This window comes from Oncorhynchus gorbuscha, linkage group LG01 (genome assembly GCF_021184085.1).
Source record: "Oncorhynchus gorbuscha isolate QuinsamMale2020 ecotype Even-year linkage group LG01, OgorEven_v1.0, whole genome shotgun sequence".
Classification (NCBI taxonomy): domain Eukaryota; kingdom Metazoa; phylum Chordata; class Actinopteri; order Salmoniformes; family Salmonidae; genus Oncorhynchus; species Oncorhynchus gorbuscha.
Genome location: NC_060173.1, coordinates 58,539,960 through 58,562,215, shown reverse-complemented (window position 1 = coordinate 58,562,215; position 22,256 = coordinate 58,539,960). Strand labels below are relative to the sequence as shown.

Here is a 22,256-nt window from a genome sequence, read left to right as displayed (position 1 = left end):
TTTTAATACACCCCCCTTCCTGTGGCCTGTGCTCAGACCCTGTAATTAACCCTGTGTCCCTTTTGTGTGTGTCTCTAGTTTTTAGTGTGTTCAGCTGCCCTGGTCGCCTTCACTTCATATGGTTATCTAAGATCAAACAGACTTGTGTTTCCCCTGTGATGTGACTGATGCCTGCAATCCATCAGTTAGTCATTTGGCGTTAGTCATTTGGCTGACCCCGTCCTTAGACAACCTCTGACCTTTGTATGTCCAGCTGGTCTTAAGCGTCTATGTGTCTGCATTTTTAGTGTTCCCTACCCCCATGGCCTTTAACTGCTTCCTGCCCTATACAATAGAAAATGCATTTTACCAGAACAAGGAATGAACCCATAAGTGTACCTTTCTCTTTTGTTATCAAATCATGTATATAATCTCCCACAGGATCGAACCAGGGTCTAAGGTGACACCTCTAGCCTTGAGATACTGTACCACTCGGGAGCAATCTGGAGATCGTGTGGTTGCGTGAGGCTAAATGCTCACGGAATCAGGCTATTAAACAAACTGGCAACAGAAGCAGGATCTGTCTTATTTCTGTAGATGTATATGGATGATTTATAAAGCCAGGCACATTTTAGAAATTAGGCTATTAATTATTGACCTAATTAAGTTGGTTTCCTCCTCACTTTTCTTGGACAATTAAGGCGAGCTATTTTCTCGTCTCCTAATTGTTCCGTATCGTTCTCAACACCAATATGCTGATTAACTTTTGCTGTTATGCACATAGCAACATGGTCTAGGAAAAGGCGCCAATTCAATAGTTCACTGATGTTTCAGAACCACGGACGGCGACCGCTATCCAACGAGGGAGAAAGCGCCCCATTGTTTTTTATGTAATATAACCATATTCATTTTCAATAGCACGTGTCTTAATGATGGACTGTTCCATCCACACAGCCTCTACAATGGATCAGTCCACTCAGACAGGCGACTAAAGACATCTCGGTCGACCAACAGCCTATTGACTGACCAGTCGTCAAAATGGGGTTAGATCTACAGCAAATGTTAGTGCATCAATTCATTCCTCTAATCCAGGGATGGGCAACTTTGATGGGGTTGGGGCCACAATCTGAACTCTTGAGTCTGCAATGGCATGCAGGTCTGTAGACCTACAGGGTGCAGAGAAAATGTTATCCTTTTTTTATATGGGATCTGAGTGAGAGTGGCTATCAAAATCGACAGGGGCTCACCGGTTGGTAATTCAACAATGTTTACAATTTTAGATAACTGCCAATTAGACTAATTTGCAAATGAAATAAAAACTACATTTCACATTGTGTATTCTACTATTCTAACGCTCAACAGTAAGTTCAGACCCTGACTGAGTTAAAAAATAAAGAGATTGATCCGGGGCCGCAGATCCCTGCTCTAATGAAACGTAGTAGTTTTAATGTGAAAACATATTGGATCCCATGTATCCACATTGAACGCAAATATAAAGGCAACATTAAATGATTTTGCTGAATTACAGTTCATATAAGGAAATCAAGTCAATTTAAATCAATTCATTAAGCCCTAATCTCTGGATTTCACATGACTAGGCAGGGGCGCTGCAGGCCCACCCAATGGGGAGTGGGGCCCAGCCAATCCGAACAAGTTTTATTACAGAGACACATACTCCTCAGCACTCCCCTCAGACGATTCAGCACTCCCCTCAGACGATCCCACTGGTGTAGAAGCAGGATGTGTAAGTCCTGGGCTGGCGTTGTTACACGTGGTCTGCGGTTGTGAGGCTGGTTGGACGTACTGCCAAATTCTCTAAAACTGTGAAGGCGGCTTATTGTAAAAAAAAAAATTTTTTTTTTAAACATTTACATTTTCTGGCAACCGCTTTGGTGGACCTTCCTGCAGTCAGCATGCCAATTGCACATTCCCTCAACTTGAGACATCTGTGTCATTGTCTTGTGTGACAAAACTACACATTTTAAGAGTGCTGTTTTATTGTCCCCAGCACAAGTTGTGTAATGATCATACTGTTTTTAATTTTGTGCACAAAATTTGAGAATTGATTTTTGTGCGTATGAAGCATTTCTGGGATATTTTATTTCAGCTTAAAACATGGGACTAACACTTTACATGTTGCGTTTTTATATTTTTGTTCAGTATAGATGCGTATCGAATCGTCTTGAAAGGGAAAGATGCACATCCCTACAGACTACCCCATGCTAATCAGGAAACTCTTGGGTATGTTGTGAACTGTTGCAATTGCTTTGCAGTGTAGCTAGCCACTGAAATACTCTGAATTCACTAGTGCTCTCATCATATCCGGATGTGTACAGCAGATGGGAGTTGTTTTCATAACTTAGCTAGCTAACACATTGAGAAGAAGTTGTATTACGTGCCTAGTTAGCGTAAGCAACGTTTGGTGTCTAATGAGACTGTCTAGACAGCTGAGCTAGCAAATATTGTAACAAGTTTTTAATTTTGGATTCGGGAAAGGGGAATACCTAATCAGTTGAACAACTGAATGCATTCAACTGAAATGTCTTCCTCATTTAACCCAACCCCTCTGAATCAGAGAGGTGCAGGGGGGCTGCCTTAATCGACATCCATGTCATCGGTGCCCGGGGAACAATTGGTTAACTGCCTTGCTCGGGGGCAGGACGACAGATTTTTACCAGCTCGGGGATTTGATCCAACCTTTCTGGTTACTGGCCCAGCTCTCTTACCTGCCCAACATGCTCTGCATTTCAGGAATCACAGTAGTAACTTCTGCTGCACTGTTCAATTATTTAGCCATTTAAACAATACATTTTTTTAACTATTTTTGCCGCTGGCTTTCATGAGACTTAAACGTGATCTTGTCCCAGGTGTCAGACTCGACGGCAGTTGCTATCCATTGGAGCGTTGCGATTGGTTCCCCACATTCTTGGGCGGGGCATAGCAAAGGGTCAATTAAGCATAATCTCTGGGAATATAGAATTATTATTTTTTCAAGTAGAATGTACTGTGCTTTTCTCAATGTTAGCTAGTACTTGTCCCAACCCTCCTCCCTGGTAGTGTTCCTAGAGAAAGAGCTAGCAAGAGGGAGATGAACAGCTGAGCACACCATAGTAATCTTCAATGATCCATGTATTCCTTTGTCAAGTGATTGCTCTATAGAGCTAATACCTTTTCTCAACCCTGTTTTCTAGGTGGTTCTCCTGTCTGCCACTATGCCTCAGGATGTGCTGGAGGTCACCAAGAAGTTCATGCGTGAGCCCATCCGTATCTTGGTGAAGAAGGAAGAGCTCACCCTGGAGGGTATCCGCCAGTTCTACATCAACGTGGAGAAAGAGGTATTGCTGTAATGGATGCATGTTATAGTGCGTGTGTGTGCGCACCCGTATAATGAATGTATTGCTCTTTTTATATGCTCGTTATTACAATCTTGTGAGGCCCTTTGCTCTACCAACGGGAATAAGTCAAGTCATGAAGTAGCCTCATTTGGTCAATACAACACTGTGTAACTGTCCTGTTAACATGCAATGATAATCAATGAGACATTTAGAAATGGCCTTTCCTTTCTTAAAATTGTAGTATTTCATTATGAAGATGGTTGATTTTGTATGAAAGAGCTTGCTACAGGGATTCTAATGAAGAGTTTAGCTATATCCTCTTGTGCACTTTGGAAATGTTTGTTGGGGTCCCAAGTTCCCTCTGCGTCTCCATATCTGTATATAACTAAGAGATGCTCATGTCTCCACCCTAACAATGGGAGTTGTCCCGAAGGCGGGCGACAGGCTTAGGTCCAAAATAAGACCATTGAAACACATTGGGCTTATTTTGGACAGATGTAGGCGAGAGTGAATCCTCTCACTTGGCCTCTTTATGGCGTCTCCCAAGCTGTTGGAGGAACAATGTTCTTTGGAAGGGGAAGTCGACTGCTCTCCACGATGGCTGGCGTCTTTGTCCCTCTCCACAGCTTTAACTTAAAAGCAACCTCTTCATAATTTAGACGTTTGCTAATACTGTAATATCAACCTTTTGTGTAGATACCCCTTTCACACTACTGAGCTGAGACAATATTTACTGCACTAGCCAGGCTACTAGCCTGGAACTGTGCTGGATAAGGAAAATATTAAAACAAAATATCATAGCATGGATAGTGTAATTTGGGTTGGCACGATAGCTTGAAATAGGTTTTCTTGACCAGGTCTTAGGCTTGAAGTTTTCCCATGTCTTCAGACTCAATTCAACCCGCTTTCCTTTGTTAGGAGTGGAAGCTGGACACCTTGTGTGATCTGTATGAGACCCTGACCATCACCCAAGCTGTGATCTTCATCAACACCCGCCGAAAGGTGGACTGGCTGACTGAGAAGATGCATGCCAGGGACTTCACAGTCTCTGCCCTGGTAAGAGCTCCTGCACTTCCAGCTCGCTGTCCATGTCCTACAGTGTTGTCATACCGATAGATGCTCATTGGTTATCTGCCGGAAATACAGTTGACCAGTCATGCTTATCGGTCTGTTAATTTGCATAATTTTGTGGAATTCAATTGTCCCGTGTATTTTTGTTAGTCGGCATGCATTTTATTTATCACACGCACAGCATACAGAGCCTAGTTTGAGAAGCAGAATAGCCTACCTACCATCTGTCAAGACTAGGTCCTCAAAAAGCCTGTAGGCTACTGGAGTGAAACCTGCTTTTGTAAGCCCAGTCATTGTGGAACAAATAACAATTCTAAACACAATCGCGTGTTCACTTTAGTGGCCACAATTTAGAAAGGAGCTATTTTTATTTCTCAACTTGTAAAGCGCGCCTTCCATTCGGCTGCATAGACTATCGCCTGCCTACTGTTGACCTTCAGTGTCCCACCACTTTGGGAGCTTGAAGCACTATAATTGTTTAAAACCTGAATGTTTTACTTTAAATTGTGATATCTTATTTTGCTCTAAAGTAGCCTTGCAAAAATCCAACCTTAAAAAAGTAAATGGCAAAGATTTTATAAATACTTCCTCGTGCAGTTAATTTGAATTAACAATTTGTTTTGAATACAAAATAAGTTACCTACGTGATTCAATATAGATCTGACTAAGAGGTCACAACTGGTTATATGTGAATGAGTGATGCGCGTTTGGAGTAATACTGGCTGTATCCAAGGCTCCGCTAGTCGTTCGCATAACAGAATGATCGGCTATGAAAAGCCAACTGACATTTACTCCTGAGGTGCTGACCTGTTGCACCCTCTACAACCACCGTGATTATTATTATTTGACCCTGCTGGTCATCTATGAACATTTGAACATCTTGGCCATGTTATGTTATAATCTCCACCCGGCACAGCCAGAAGAGGACTGGCCACCCCTCAGAGCCTGGTCCCTCTCTAGGTTTCTTCCTAGGTTTTCACCTTTCTAGGGAGTTTTTCCTAGCCACCGTGCTTCTACACCTGCATTGCTTGCTGTTTGGGGTTTTTGGCTGGGTTTCTGTACAGCACTTTGAGATATCAGCTGATCTGAGAAGGGCTTTATAAATACATTTGATTTGATTTTGAGAATGCAGCACGCAATGGCTAGACAACGGAAGAGTGGAAAGGCAATTTGCCAGTTACAGCAGCGCGTCCCATGAACGATAACGAAGAGGTAGGTGAGACGCCTGATGATTGAGACTGGTGGGAACGTGATGAAGCCTACTTCATAAACTGTCACCGATAAACAACTGGCATTTGTAACATTTGAGATGAGGGTGCAAGTGTGGCGCAACAAGAATTGCTAGCGTTAAGTACTCTTGCTATCTGCATCGACTTCTCCGTTAGCTAGCCAGAGAAATGTTAAGCAACATTAGCCAACTTATCTGATCAAAATATTGAGTTTATGGCGTGAAAATGAGCTTGCTCATAAAGTCAGACCGCTAACGATAGCTTACAACATCAGATGAGCTAACATTAGTAACCCAACCAATTCGCTATAGTATTAACTGGTATATGACTCCTTGCCGTTCAAGTTATAACGTTAGTTGTTCAGTGGACCCTTGTAATCTGTGAGAAATTTTAAGTAGCTAACGAACTAACAATGTAATAATGTGCAATGGAGGCCAATGATATTGTTTTTATTGTGTTGAATTTGACAGTAACACGTGAGTAAGGGGGGGATTATTTAATGTTTTACTCAGTGAATGTTATTTAGCCTTGTGCACTTGATCAATGTCTACTATAGTGGCCACTAACTATAAGTTTGTTTAATTCTGTTTCTCCTTTAAGATTTTTTTTCCCAAGTGCAATATTTAGATGTGTGTGTGTGTGTGGTCACAGGCATTCTATTATAAAGGCTGGCATGGCTTACTGCAATATTGGTGTCATTTTTTAAAGACTTTCTCAAGAGTGTCATTTGCAGTAAAGTCTAGGCAACAAATAACATTGGAAATGTTTACATTATTTTTCTTTCTTTACATTTTTTAGCTGTAAATTAGGTTCACATTAACCACTTATTTTACCCAGACTGATCATGTAGATTGTATTCTTTGTTGTTTAATAATGTAAAAACCTACATTTCAAGAAGGGATCCAGCCTAAATCACTAGAAATTAGGATTGTAAAGCTGATATTTTATTTTTATCCCCCGTAGCAGGGATATTTTTTTTTTCAGTGTAAAACAAAGTGTCACCTTTTTGGGCCCTCGCCAGTTTGCAACCCTGGTTCTATTGGTTTTCATATCAACATTATTTAATTGTCCAGAAGCCAAAAGCACAATCCTGGTCATATTAGAAACTCATCATAGTAGTTGCTACTAGATTCCCTTTAAGTTTCTAACAGATTTGAATCTCGGTCACATATGAATGGAAATGCTCACATTAGGTAGGCCGTTTAGAACTGTTTCCAGCTAATTGCATTTGGGCAAATGTCTGAAAAATGGCGTTTTGGTAGCTGCTTCATTACAGTAGTTGTGTGTTCAATGTTGGTTAGTTTCAGGCAAAATTGACCAAAATGTGCCTCCTTTATATACTTAACAAAAATATAAACGCAACATGCAACAATTTAAGATTTTACCGAGTTATAATTCATATGAGAAAATCAGTCAATTGAAATATATTCATTAGGCCCTAATATATGGATTAGGTTACAGATACCTTTAAAAAAAAATGTGCCTCAGGATCTCATGGTATTTTTGTGCATTCAAATTGCCAATCGATAAAAGGCAATTTGTTGCCTGTAGCTTATGCCTGCCCGTACAATAACCCCCCACCGTGGGGAACTCTGTTCACAATATTGACATCAGCAAACCTCTCTCCCACACAATGCCATACACAAGGTCTGGTTGTGAGGCCTGTTGGACGTATGGCCAAATTCTCTCAAACTACGTTGGAGTGGCTTATGGTAAAGAAATGAACATTACGTTCTCTGCCAACAGCTCTGGTGGACATCCCGGCAGTCAGCATGCCAGTTGCACATTGTGTTTTGTGACAAAACAGCACATTTTTCTAGTTAAGGAAGGTTTTTGGGAAAGCCTTTCTCCGTCAACCAGAAGTCTTATCCTTAGCATAGCTAACTGTTATAGTCGTAGACATGCGTGCGCTGCACACATACAGATGACACTGTATTCCATCCCTAACTATAACATTTTCCATCAAGATGGAACTGCCAAAAGGTGTGGCGTTGACATCTACTGCAGAGATGGCCTGCAGAGTTCTGTCATACTGTCCAGGTTGTGACGGCCCTGAATTTTTCTGAACCGTCTCAGTGCAGCTCCTTCCAATAGGGCGCTTTCCCTTTAATTCCCAATTAAATAGCCAGTATCAGCTGCGCAAAAGTGGGGTTGTGATGGAGACGTGCATGAGGATGTGTTCAACCCTCAGTTCCCGAAGCTTCTCTATTCCGTTTGTTTTGTTGCCGTTAAACGTGTGTTTTGTAGCCTAAGAGAGTTTACCCAGGATGCACACATGACTGTAAGTCGCTTTAGTCGCTTTGGATAAAAGCGTCTGCTAAATGGCATATATTATTATTATTATTATTATCGGATCCACTCTTTGCGTCCCTGGACTACACCTCTCCGTTCTTCGTGGCCTTTCTCCGCTGGAGATCTATTGGCGGATTGGATTGTCTGACTGACCGACTGACTACCACCTTTTTGTATACGGTATTTCATTTGTTTGGATGTGATGTATACTGTGATTTGTGTAGTTAGTGGTAGTTGAGGACTTAATTAAGAGTTGATCCGCTTTAAGGTTCTGTGGTAAAGTAATTGTTATATTGATTGTATGTTTAATACTGGGTTTACGCTACACGGAACGAACGGACAAACATCGCGTGACAAAAGTCACTTGAGTTCACTGAACTCCTTTACCGGGCAGGACTCTTTTTAGGCCCGAGGTACAGGACATTTCTGGAGGAACCAGAACTCATTGTGATATTATATATATGTGTGTAATCATTGTTGTTGCTAATACAACCCACGCAACAGAATATAATTGTTTTTGAAGTTCTTTTCAATGTTTTAAGGGTTTATGAAAAGTTTATTTCCATCCTGACTTTTACATACGTCCTTTGTATTGGTGTAGACTTGACGGACCAGATGGGACTCATTCCCACCCAAACTAAAAGGAGAAACCAATGTTTTATCTGGTAGGCACAACCTACCTGGCACCCCTATAAATAATAACCTCAAGTCAAAACCGTTACATAAAAAATGGCACCCCAGATGGGACAGCTCAACATTGAGAACTAACCAAAGCAAATATTTTGTGTGGAATTAAAACAATGGATTCACCCCAAGATAATGTGCTCATCCATGTCATACCTGTCAATGGGAATACACAGGGCCATTCTGACCATCAAGCTGACAATACAAATCATAATGTGAATGGAGATAATGGAGTTGATTTGGGCCAGAGCCCTGGGAATCTGAATGCTCTGTCTGAGCCACAGGCCACAGGAGGTCTAACCAGTTACTCACTTATTGACATGGATCTGTGTGGAAGTACTGAGCTAGCCCTCCCTCTGACACCCAACCTTCCTCCATTGTCTGGTTTATCTCCAGAGGTTGTAGTCTTACAACTTCAAGGTGACATCCTTGATATTCGTCGGACTCAACAACATCTCCAAACTCTTATCCACCATAATTTCAAATGTCTGAGGGAAGAGCAACAACAGAGTGCCATGGAATTCAGAAACTCACTGAGCACTCTAACCCGCACGCTGACAGAGCTCAGTGAGAGTGGAAGACGGGAAATTACTGGTGCCCTGGACAGGCAGTTTGACTACCAACGAAACCAACTCACTGCCACTCTCCAATGGCGCCTGCAACATCACCACACTGAGGTCCTCAAGGACGTTAATTCTGTTTTTTCTCCCATGGTTAACACTGTAGGCCACTTGCAGAGAGAACTCTCTAATTGTGTTAAAATGTTGGATGACGTGTCTGTGGACATGGCCTCCATTAGGCACAACTCCTTACACAGAGTTTCTCTGGTGTCCACTTCTGTTCAGACCACTGAGGGCCAAGCTGGCACCTCTGAACAGCCAAGACAAGGCAATGCTACAGTCATCACTGTCGATGGACTGGTTCGCTTGGGACAGCAGTTTGAGAAGGACAGAGAATGCCAACAGCAATATGACCAGAGAAAGAAACAGACACCCAAACAGTTGCCCAAGACAGACCAACTACAGCCAGAGTCTCCAGCCAAGACCTCTCTCATGTTCTGTTGGAGATGTAGCCAAAAGGGACATTCTTCAGCTACATGTCCAAGACCGTATCAAGTAAACCCTTCCAGAAACCACAAATCACAACAGGCCAACACACCTAACTCTCTTCGCAGCAATGACCATCCTTCTCTGTGTGCTTTAACCAGAGCTGAAACCCCAAGAGTCACTGCCTACGCCCCCCCATCGACATCCCAATCCTTTCAGTTAATACCGCACCAATCAGAAGCTAAAAGTTACATGATTGGGGTTCAAATGTGGCAGTCTTCTCTGCCATTGCTCCGGTACCACTAACCCTTGATAATCCTTCTGACGATCTCCTTTTACAGGCTGTGAGAAGAGCTCAGCTGGAACAGCCAGAGGAGTTACGGCTGTTGGAACAGCTGCAGAATAATGCTGATGTATGTACTTCAAAGCTGGGACACACCAGGCTCCTGAAGCACAAAATATTCCTTACACAGGAAATGCCGATCAAGCAAAAGCCATATCGTTTGTCCCCAGCGAAGCTAATCATCCAAAAGGGACTCATAAATGATATGTTAACCCAAGATATAATAGAACGTTCCTCTCCCTGGGCTGCTCCTGTTGTCCTCATCCCAAAAAAGACTGGTGGTCTTAGATTTTGTGTGGACTATAGGAAGACCAACAATGTTTCCCAGACTGATGCCTATCCTCTTCCCACCATCCATGAGATCCTGGAGTCATTGTCTGGCGCTGTTGTGTTCACTACCCTTGACCTCAATAGTGGTTATTGGCAGGTTGAGATGGACCAGGAAAGCAAGGACAAGACTGCGTTTGTCTGTGCCGAGGGCTTGTTTTCCTTTAAGGTGATGCCCTTTGGATTAAAGAATGCCCCTGCCACTTTCCAAAGACTCATGGAGATTGCGTTAGGTGAGCTCAAAGGGAAGATCTGTTTCGTCTACCTGGACGATATAATTATCTACTCTCAGAACAGAGAAAGACACTTTCAAGATCTTCAAGCAGTGTTGGACAAGCTAAGAGAAGCTGGTCTGACCTTAAATATGAAGAAGAGCAACTTCTGCCAAACCTCCCTGAAGTTCCTTGGCCATATTGTGTCTTTCGACAGCATTCATGTGGATCCTGAAAAGACAAAGTCTGTACAAGACTTCCCTGTGCCAACCACACTCAAAGCCCTTCAACGGTTCCTTGGTATGGCTGGATGGTACCATCGGTTTGTGTCGAACTTCTCCCAGGTGGCAGAACCCCTCAACGCGTTGAAGCGAAAAGGAGCGAAATTCCAATGGACGGCAGAGTGCCAGACCTCCTTTGAAACCCTGAAACGACATATATATGCCATTTAGCAGACGCTTTTATCCAAAGCGACTTACAGTCATGTGTGCATACACCTCCCATTTTAGGTCATCCCAACTTTGATTGCCCTTTTGTTGTTTACACTGATGCAAGTGATGTTGGACTTGGTGCTGTCCTAGTCCAACAGACTGGACTTGGCACTGAAGAAGTGCTAGCGTTCGCCAGTCGGACATTGAATGGAGCAGAACGGAACTACTCCACAACCGAGCAAGAGTGCCTTGCAGTTGTCTGGGCTTTGGAAAAGTGGAGGTACTACTTGGAGGGTAGACACTTCACTGTGGTCACTGACCATTCCTCCCTTGTGTGGGTGTTCAAGACCAACAAACCAAGCACCAGACTCATAAGATGGGCTCTACGGTTGCAAGAGTTCACATTTGCAGTGGAATACAGGAAAGGAAAATACAACACTGTTCCAGATGCCTTGTCCAGAGCTCCTACTTGTGATAACGGTGGCCCTGATCTTACATGTGCTACTGTCCTGTCAAGCAGTCGAGACTCGCCCAAAACAGACTTTCCCATCTCTGATGAGGCAATATGGAAAGCTCAACAGGATGATCCAGAAGTACAGGCTTTGTACCAGACTATCCTGGAAGATGGAGAAAAGATGGTCAATCCTACCACAAAGCTGACCATCATTGAAGATAAAGTCTACCGAGTCGTACAACTACCTCACAGAACACTCTACCAAATGTACATACCGGACACTCTACGCCTACAACTGCTTCAACATTTCCATGAAGACCCATTAGCTGGTCATTTGGGCAGGTTCAAAACCTACAAGCGGTTGCAAGCGTTACTCTACTGGCCACATCTGAGCATGGATGTGAAGTCACACATCCGAAATTGTCAGGTTTGTCAAATGTACAAACCAGAAGGTAGAAAGCCTGCTGGCAAGTTGCAGCAAACGGTGGTTACCTGACCTTGGGAAATGTTAGGAGTGGATTTGATGGGTCCATTTCCTAGAAGCTCCAATCAGAATGTGTACATACTTGTTTTTGTTGATTACTATTCAAAGTGGGTGGAACTCTTTTCCCTGCGTCAGGCCACAGCAAGGACCGTCTCTAACATCCTTACGAAAGAGATCCTGACTCGCTGGGGAGTGCCTGATTACATCCTGTCTGATCGAGGTTCCCAATTTGTCTCTGATCTCTTTGAGGAGACCTGCCAAAGATGGAACCTGAGGCAGAAGTTGACCACGGCCTATCACCCACAGACCAATCCCACTGAGAGAGTAAATCGAACCTTGAAGACAATGATTGCTTCCTATGTAGGGACCCAGCACAAACACTGGGACAAGCACCTTCATGAGTTTCGATTTGCCCTGAATTCTGCTGTGCAAGAGTCCACTGGAGTCACACCTGCAGAGCTGAACCTAAGTCGTCCTCTCCGAGGACCCTTGGATATGGTGCTACAGCCCCAGCAGCTTACTCCAGACGCTGCTTGCTATGACCAGGTAGGCCATCTCCATGACTTGAGAGCTCTTGTCTCAAAGAACATGATCCAGGCTCGACTCAAGCAGAAGAGAAATTATGATAAGAACAGACGAGACATGCAGTTCCAGCTTCGTGGTCGGGTGTGGCTTCGCTCTCATCCTTACTCGAAAGCTGAACAATTCTTCTCGGCCAAGCTCGCTCCTAAATGGCAAGGACCATATAGGATTGTGGAGCAGATGGGCCCTTTGAACTACCGAGTGGTGAAAGAGGACACAGGTGAAGATATGCGCATCGTCCATGTCTCACGCCTTAAGGCCTGTTACCCCTCGGCTGAGGAATTGGAGGCGATTGAGCGCCGCAAGGTCCTGGATATCTTTGAAGAGGATAGTGAGGATACTTTTCTCGGATTCCCAGACCCAGAAGTCTCGCACCTTAAGGCCTGTGACTCCTCAGCTGAGGAGCGTGAGCTCCAAAAAGTAATGAATATTTTTGTAGAGGAAAGCGATGAGGAGACCTTTCTCGGTTTCCCCGACCAAGATGTGCCTTCCAGGGCAATGGTCGGCTTTTTCCAGGGGAGGGGGTGTGTGACGGCCCTGAATTTTTCTGAACCGTCTCAGTGCAGCTCCTTCCAATAGGGCGCTTTCCCTTTAATTCCCAATTAAATAGCCAGTATCAGCTGCGCAAAAGTGGGGTTGTGATGGAGACGTGCATGAGGATGTGTTCAACCCTCAGTTCCCGAAGCTTCTCTATTCCGTTTGTTTTGTTGCCGTTAAACGTGTGTTTTGTAGCCTAAGAGTTTACCCAGGATCGGATCCACTCTTTGCGTCCCTGGACTACACCCCTCCGTTCTTCGTGGCCTTTCTCCGCTGGAGATCTATTGGCGGATTGGATTGTCTGACTGACCGACTGACTACCACCTTTTTGTATACGGTATTTCATTTGTTTGGATGTGATGTATACTGTGATTTGTGTAGTTAGTGGTAGTTGAGGACTTAATTAAGAGTTGATCCGCTTTAAGGTTCTGTGGTAAAGTAATTGTTATATTGATTGTATGTTTAATACTGGGTTTACGCTACACGGAACGAACGGACAAACATCGCGTGACAAAAGTCACTTGAGTTCACTGAACTCCTTTACCGGGCAGGACTCTTTTTAGGCCCGTGGTACAGGACATTTCTGGAGGAACCAGAACTCATTGTGATATTATTATATATGTGTGTAATCATTGTTGTTGCTAATACAACCCACGCAACAGAATATAATTGTTTTTGAAGTTCTTTTCAATGTTTTAAGGGTTTATGAAAAGTTTATTTCCATCCTGACTTTTACATACGTCCTTTGTATTGGTGTAGACTTGACGGACCAGATGGGACTCATTCCCACCCAAACTAAAAGGAGAAACCAATGTTTTCTCTGGTAGGCACAACCTACCTGGCACCCCTATAAATAATAACCTCAAGTCAAAACCGTTACAAGGTCTGTGCCCAAACAATTTGAGCTTCTACTTTTAAAAATCCACCTTTCCAGAAACAAGTCTCTCACCGTTGCCGCTTGTTATTATAGACCCCCCCTCAGCCCCCAGGTGTTCCCTGGACACCATATGTGAATTGATTGCCCCCCCCCCCCATCTATCTTCAGAGTTTGTACTGTTAGGTGACCTAAACTGGGACATGCTTATCACTCCTACAATCTAAGCTAGATGCCCTCAATCTCACACAAATTATCAAGGAACCTACCAGGTACAACCCTAAATCTGTAACCATGGGCACCCTCTTAGGTATCATCCTGACCATCTTGCCCTCTAAATACACTGCTGTCTTCAACCAGGATCTCAGCAATCACTGCCTCATTGCCTGCGTGTGTTATGGGTCCGCGGTAAAACGACCACCCTTCATCACTGTCAAACGCTCCCTAAAACACTTCAGTGAGCAGGCCTTTCTAATCGACCTGGTCCGGGTATCCTGGAAGGATATTGACCTCATCCCGTCAGTAGAGGATGCCTGGTTGCTCTTTAAAAGTGCTTTCCTCGCCATCTTAACCTCTCTGGGGTAGATGGGATGCTTGCGTCCCACATGGCCAATAGCCAGGGAAACTGCATTCAAGTACATTTCTATAAAAATCAAACTTTCATTAAATTACACATGCAAGATAGCAAATTAAAGCTACACTCGTGGTGAATCCAGCCTACATGTCAGATTTCAAAAAGTATTTTCTGTGAAAGCATAAGATGCTATTATCTGGTGATAGCACAACAGTAAACAATGAGAGTAGTATGTCAACTCTGCAGGCGAGACACAAAACGCAGTAATAAAATATAAATCATTCCTTACCTTTCATGAGCTTCTTTTGTTGGCACCCCTATATGTCCCATAAACATCACAAATGGTTATTTTGTTTGATTAATTCCGTCATATATATATATATATATAAAAATGTCCATTTATTTGGCGCGTTTGATCCAGAAAAACACTGCTTACAACTTACACAACGTCGCTACAAAATATCTCAAAAGTTACCTGTAAACTTTGCCAAAACATTTCAAATGACTTTTGTAATACAGCTTTAGGTATTTCTAAACGTGTATATAATTGATCAAATTGAAGACTGGATGATCTGTGTTCAAGACAGGAGCAAAACAAACTGACGCTACTTTTCTGGTTACGCGCCTCTGTCAAAAGGTACACATGAAGTGACGTTTGTTCTGAGCTATGGTACTTCTTCATTACACAAAGAAAAAACCTCAACCAATTTCTACAAACTGGTGACTTCCATTGGAAGCGGTAGGAACTGCACGAAAGTTGATTAGAATTCTGGATTCCCCATGAAAAGATATTGAAAAGACTGACTTAAAAATAAAAATCTGAATGGTTTGTCCTTTGGGTTTCGCCTGCTAAATAAGTTATGTTATAGTCAAACATGATTCAAACAGTTTTAGAAACTTCAGTGTTTTCTATCCAATACTAATAATAATATGCATATATTAGGATCTGGGACAGAGTAGGAGGCAGTTCAGTTTGGCATGCTATTTATCCAAAAGTGAAAATGCTACCCCCTACCCCAAACAGGTTAAATAAGCATGCCCTGTTCAAACAATTTACAACTAAGAGCAGATCTAGCCCTTGGTTCTCTCCAGACCTGACTGCCCTTGACCAGCACAAAAACATCCTGTGGCGTTCTGCATTCGCATCGAATAGCCACTGCGATATGCAACTTTTCAGGAAAGTCTGTAACCGATATACTCAGTCAGGAAAGCTAAGGCTAGCTTTTTAAAAATGTTCCTAATTAGTTTATTGATAAATTTAAGTTCATAACTGTGCTCTCAAACAATAGCATGGTATTCTTTCACTGTAATAGCAACCATAAATTGGACAGTGTAGTTAGGTTAACAAGAATTTAAGCTTTCTGCCCATATTAGATGTCTCTATGTCCTGGGAAATGTTCTTGTTACTTACAACCTCATGCAAATCACATTAGCGCACGTTAGCTCAACTGTCCCGTGGGGGTGTCACCGATCCCGTAGAGGTTATAAATTGTATTGAGGTGGCAGCATTAATTTACATTATCTGCAGAATCTTACGTTTCTCCATTGCTTCTTAGTGCCTCTATTTGTGCGGGAAAACATACTGTCGATCTGGTTAGATCAGCATTTCTTGGTTTTTGATTTCCGTAATGTGAAATGAAGTGCTTGTGGTGTTCACAGATCCAGGCTGACTGTCTTGTTTGACTATAAGTGGGTCTGCATAAGAGTCTACTAAATGTCAAATGTGACACCTTCCTTCCTCCCCAGCACGGTGACATGGACCAGAAGGAGAGGGACCTAATCATGAGGGAGTTCCGCTCTGGCTCCAGCCGTGTTCTCATCACCACAGATCTGCTGGTGAGTTGAGTTCAGGAGACGAAGCAGCACCCTACTACCTGGGCAGAGCACACTGTGGCCGGAATCTTTTCATTCGTTGAACGTAATAAATATCATTTTTTCTTATTATGTTAATCAACTTGGCAAACCCTTTTATTCAAAGTGACTTCCTTTACAGTGATATTAAATGTGTAAGTGATCTCTATGATCTATGGAATTAGCCTATTCTCAGTAATGCCTAAGTTTCAGTCAAGTGGCACATTTGTTGTATGTTATCTCTGGAATCGAACCCATAACCTTTGGCGTTGCTAGTGCTACACGTTTACTAGCGGATTCACATGGAACCAAGCTAGCCTGCACCAGGGTTCAGGGTAATAAAGCAATGGCAGCTAGAGGTCAGTGCAGGGGTGCTGATCATGTTGTTGCTTTCAGGCCCGAGGAATTGATGTCCAGCAGGTGTCTCTGGTTATCAACTATGACCTGCCAACCAATCGTGAGAACTACATTCACAGGTAGGAGGGACCCTGAATTATATTAAAAACAAAGCTCCATAGGAATAACTTATGTCACTGTTTTTATTATGGCAATCAACGTGGTTCATATTGGGGTGTGAATTTTCTGCTTTTCTGACATCCTCCATTTCATACATCTTTGAAATGTAACTAGCTAACCACAAACCAATATCCTACTTTTTCTGACTTGTTCTATAATGTCCTGGTCTCGTTCCTCCTGGTTTGTTAATTCAAATCGTATTTATTTCCCTACCGTTTTGATTCTAGATTCCGATCGGCAGGGTTCGTATTAATCTGGTCTTTAATTGTTGTGTGCCAGGATCGGGCGAGGAGGCCGTTTCGGCAGGAAGGGTGTTGCCATCAACATGGTGACTGAAGAGGACAAGCGCACACTCCGGGACATTGAGACGTTCTACAACACCACAGTAGAAGAGATGCCCATGAATGTGGCTGACCTGATCTAGACTACCCCTGGCACCCTGCCTGCTGGTGATACCTTAACACTCTACAGACTATCATCATCCCACTACCCCCCCATTCTCTAACATCTCCCGTTTCCTACCTATCACCCACCTAAACAAGCCTCCCACGTATCCCAATTTTGCGCTCTTAAATGGGTTAGGGGAACTCCTGTTTTCCTCCTCTTCCATGCCCTCTGCGGTCCCTCAGCTCAGCCCCACTCATTTGTTTTTCTATGGATCGCCTTGCTTAATAAAAAATCAAGAATTGTATTTTACTTGGCCACAGATGAGATTTGCTATGTTTGTATTAGCAGCAGACTTGATATCCTTGTGGTCTACAAGGACCCTTGCGACTCCATTTCAATAGGCAATGGTGACTTCTTGGGGGATGGGGATTGCATCATTCAGTTCCATTCTTTATTTGCATCGAAGTTATATTGTATCACTATTCATTGCTGATATGCAGTAGTTTTTCTGCAGGAGTGTTTTTAAACAGAAACAAGGGATGACATTGTTAATCTGTTTGATCGTTTTATTTTTGTTCCATGTGCCCCCTTGGAAGTACAGCAATTATTTGAATACACTTAGTGGTGTTCCAAACATGTTGGTAGATATTTCTAGTGTGTAGTATAATTGACATTTCACACGGGTTGACATTGAACCCTTGTTCTAAACGTTCATTGACATTTTGGGGGCAGAGCATGACTGTGTACAGAGGGTATTGGGAGGTTTTTTTGGTCGCAAAGATATTTGGACTCGACAAACCCTATAGGCAAATCAACATCCAGTACAAACTATTTATTTTCCACCCCTTTTTTATTCATTCGTTTGGTTTCATTTTACAAATTGGGGGAGGGGAATGACTTCAATAAAGTTACCAAATAAAATCCTGCATTTGTTTTGCCAGTTATTTATCTCCTATTGTACTCAGTGTTTCTCATCAGTGCTGAGTTGGTATGTGGTCTGTCTGTTTCAGAATGCAAGATCATTGAGTTGGCCAGATGACCCTGAAATGAATTCATATTTTTGAGCAATACAGATGTGTAAAATGTACATGGTATGGGTTACTTGACAACCAAAACCCATATTCAAGTTCAGCTTTCTAAATGAACCAGATCGACATAATGATCCTGTTTTCTGGAACACCCCAGTGGTCCTGCAGGGGGTTTCAATGCATTCATAGTAGGACCATGAAAGTATTGCATGCTTGTCTTGTATTAGCCCATAAATGTAGTTCTCATATGAATTCTTGGATTGTCTCTAGGACTAGACAAATGTATACAGTGCGTTGAAAGTATTCAGACCCCTTTTCCACATTGTTACGTTACAGGCTTATTCTAAAATTGATTAAATATTTTTTTCCCTTCAATCTACACACTATCCCATGACAGCAAAAATAGGTTCAGAAATTTCTGCAAATGCTTTACAAAAAAAAAAACACTTGCATAAATATTCAGACCCTTTACTCAATACTTCGTTGAAGCACCTTTGGCAGTGATTAGCCTTTCTTCTTGGGTATGATGCTACAAGCCTGGCCCACCTGTATTTGGGGAGTTTCTTGTTCTTCTCTGCATATCCTCTCAAGCTCTGTCAGGTTGGATGGGGAGTGTCGCTGCACAGCTATTTTCAGGTCTCCAGAAATGTTTGATTGGGTTCAAGTCCGGGCTCTGGCTGGGCCGCTCAAGGACATTGAGGCTTGTCCCGAAGCCGCTCATGCATTGTCTTGGCTGTGTGCTTAGGGTCGTTATCCTGTTGTAAGGTCAACCTTAACAGGATCTTTGTACTTTGCTCCGTTCACTTTTCCCTCGATCCTGACTAGTCTCCCAGTCCCTGCTGCTGAAAAACATCCCCACAACATGATGGTGGCACCACCGTGCTTCACCGTAGGGATGGTGCCAGGTTTCCTCCAGACGTAATGCTTAGCATTCAGGCCAAAAAGTTCTATCTTGGTTTCATCAGACCAGGGAATCATTGTCTGAGTCCTTTAGATGCCTTTTGGCCATCTCCAAGCGGGCTGTTATGCCTTTTACTGAAGAGTGGCTTCTGTCTGGCCACTCTACCATAAAGGCCTGATTGGTGGAGTACTGGAGAGATGGTTGTCCTTCTGGAAGGTTCTAACATTTCCAAGGAGGAAGTCTGGAGCTCTGTCAGCGTGACCATCAGGTTCTTGGTCACCTCCCTGACCAAGGCCCTTCTCCCCCATTTGACCGGGTGGCCAGCTCTAGGAAGAGTCTTGGTGGTAACAAAACTACTTCCATTTAAGAATAATGGAGGCCACTATGTTTTTGGGAACCTTCAATGCTGCAGAAATGTTTTGGTACCCTTCCCCAAATCTGTACCTTGACACAATCCTCTCTCGGAACTCTACGTACAATTCCTTCGATCTCATGGCTTGGTTTTTGCTCTGACATGCACTCTCAGGTGTGTGCCTTTCCAAATCATGTCCAATCAATTGAATTTACCACAGCTGGACACCAAGTTGTAGAAACATCTCAAGGATGATCATTGGAAACCAGATGCACCTGAGCTCAGTTATGAGTCTCATAGCAAAGAGTATGAATGCTTATGTAAATAAGGTGTTTCATTTATTAGAGTTGAGCATAGTACAGACTACTAATCACATTTTGTGTAAATTGAACATTTATTGTTGATATTTGGCAAATGCATTATGCTTGACCAGTCCCATTTTAGGGGTAGAATGTTAGTTTGACATTTCCTGTCAGAGAAAAAATAATATATTACATAATGGCTGGGTTGTTATACCATTATCTACCACCAGATGGATTCCAAATACTTTCCGGTCTTTGGTGCCTTCCATGCAGTGGTGCTGCTTGACTCAGCAATGCTATACTAGACATTTAGAGGGGGCTACCAGTCTTGGGTGCCTTCCATGCAGTGGTGCTGCTTGACTCAGCAATGCTATACTAGACATTTAGAGGGGGCTACCAGTCTTGGGTGCCTTCCATGCAGTGGTGCTGCTTGACTCAGCAATGCTATACTAGACATTTAGAGGGGGCTACCAGTCTTGGGTGCCTTCCATGCAGCGGTGCTGCTTGACTCAGCAATGCTATACTAGACATTTAGAGGGGGCTACCAGTCTTTGGTGCCTTCCATGCGGTGGTGCTGCTTGACTCAGCAATCCTATACTAGTGATATTTAGATTTGAAGAAATACAGATCACTTTTTGTTTAAATGCTAGGATGCCGAGATGCTTTTATTCCCTAATAACTGAATCATTTAAGACTTGCTCAATTGACACACAGATATCTTTCGAGGGGGCTATAGCCTAAAGAGTAGTTGTTTCAGGACACAGGAAAAGTAGCTGCTGCATGTGCAACAGCTAATGGGGATCCTAATAAACTAAACATAAAGACACACACAAAGATTATATAAATGACTGAAATGTACTCCCAATAGCATATCTGAAAAAACATGATTACATGGGATTATTTTTAACTTGATCCACTTCATGACTCCACAGTAACGAGTAAAACAATGTACACATTGTACAAAACTTTTCTAACTCTTGTGGGTGCATTTAAACAAAAAGTGATCTGTATTTCTTTAAATCTAAATGTCTAGTATAGGATTGCTGAGTCAAGCAACACCACTGCATGGAAGGCACCCAAGACTGGTAGCCCCCTCTAAAGATCTAAATGTCTAGTATAGCATTGCTGAGTCAAGCAGCACCGCTGCATGGAAGGCACCCAAGACTGGTAGCCCCCTCGGTTGACAACTCCATTGTGTCCTCCTCCCAGAGCGCTAAGAACCTTGGCGTGATCCTGGACAACACCCTGTCGTTCTCAACTAACATCAAGGCGGTGGCCCGTTCCTGTAGGTTCATGCTCTACAACATCCGCAGAGTACGACCCTGCCTCACACAGGAAGCGGCGCAGGTCCTAATCCAGGCATTTGTCATCTCCCGTCTGGATTACTGCAACTCGCTGTTGGCTGGGCTCCCTGCCTGTGCCATTAAACCCCTACAACTCATCCAGAACGCCGCAGCCCGTCTGGTGTTCAACCTTCCCAAGTTCTCTCACGTCACCCCGCTCCTCCGCTCTCTCCACTGGTTTACAGTTGAAGCTCACATCCGCTACAAGACCATGGTGCTTGCCTACGGAGCTGTGAGGGGAACGGCACCTCAGTACCTCCAGGCTCTGATCAGGCCCTACACCCAAACAAGGGCACTGCGTTCATCCACCTCTGGCCTGCTCGCCTCCCTACCACTAAGGAAGTACAGTTCCCGCTCAGCTCAGTCAAAACTGTTCGCTGCTCTGGCCCCCCAATGGTGGAACAAACTCCTTCACGACGCCAGGACAGTGGAGTCAATCACCACCTTCCGGAGACACCTGAAACCCCACCTCTTTAAGGAATACCTAGGATAGGATAAAGTAATCCTTCTACCCCCCCCCCCCTTAAAAGATTTAGATGCACTATTGTAAAGTGGCTGTTCCACTGGATGTCATAAGGTGAATGCACCAATTTGTAAGTCGCTCTGGATAAGAGCATCTGCTAAATGACTTAAATGTAAATGTAAATGTAAAGATCTAAATGTCTAGTATAGGGTTGCTGAGTCAAGCAGCACCGCTGCATGGAAGGCACCCAAGACTGGTATCCCCCTCTAAAGATCTAAATGTCTAGTATAGGATTGCTGAGTCAAGCAGCACCACTGCATGGTAGCCCCCTCTAAATATCTCTGCGTGTCAATTGAGCAAGTCTTTAAATGAATCAGTTATTAGGAAATAAAAGCATGTCGGCGTCCTATTTCTTTCTCAATAAGAAACAATTCTTCACCCAAAACGTTTTTTACACTTGAGAATGACGTCAAAGCAGCCTCTTGTATTTCTCACACTGTTTCTCTTGTAATTTCATTGCTTTTCCTTATGTTATTTAACACAATCAACCTAAACCAATGTATGCTTCTCTGGCTCAATGTCGGTGGCCATTCCTCTAATTTCTCTCCCCTCCGGTATCCATCCTCCAGTATTTCTCTCACTAGGATTGGCCTCCCAAC

At 43.3% G+C, this 22,256-nt stretch overlaps 1 protein-coding gene across 1 annotated transcript in view; it reads left to right on the top strand.

Moving 5' to 3' along the window:
• Positions 1 to 18,134, top strand: part of LOC124040560 (eukaryotic initiation factor 4A-I-like) — a 31,709-nt gene extending 13,575 nt beyond the window's left edge. Inside the window, exons 7-11 of the mRNA XM_046357710.1 lie at positions 3,171 to 3,314; positions 4,233 to 4,370; positions 16,201 to 16,290; positions 16,702 to 16,781; positions 17,101 to 18,134. Of these exons, the coding sequence (XP_046213666.1) occupies positions 3,171 to 3,314; positions 4,233 to 4,370; positions 16,201 to 16,290; positions 16,702 to 16,781; positions 17,101 to 17,245 (597 nt within the window). The 3' untranslated portion in view covers positions 17,246 to 18,134. The remainder of the gene's footprint in view (positions 1 to 3,170; positions 3,315 to 4,232; positions 4,371 to 16,200; positions 16,291 to 16,701; positions 16,782 to 17,100) is intronic.
• Positions 18,135 to 22,256: the final 4,122 nt, after the last annotated feature.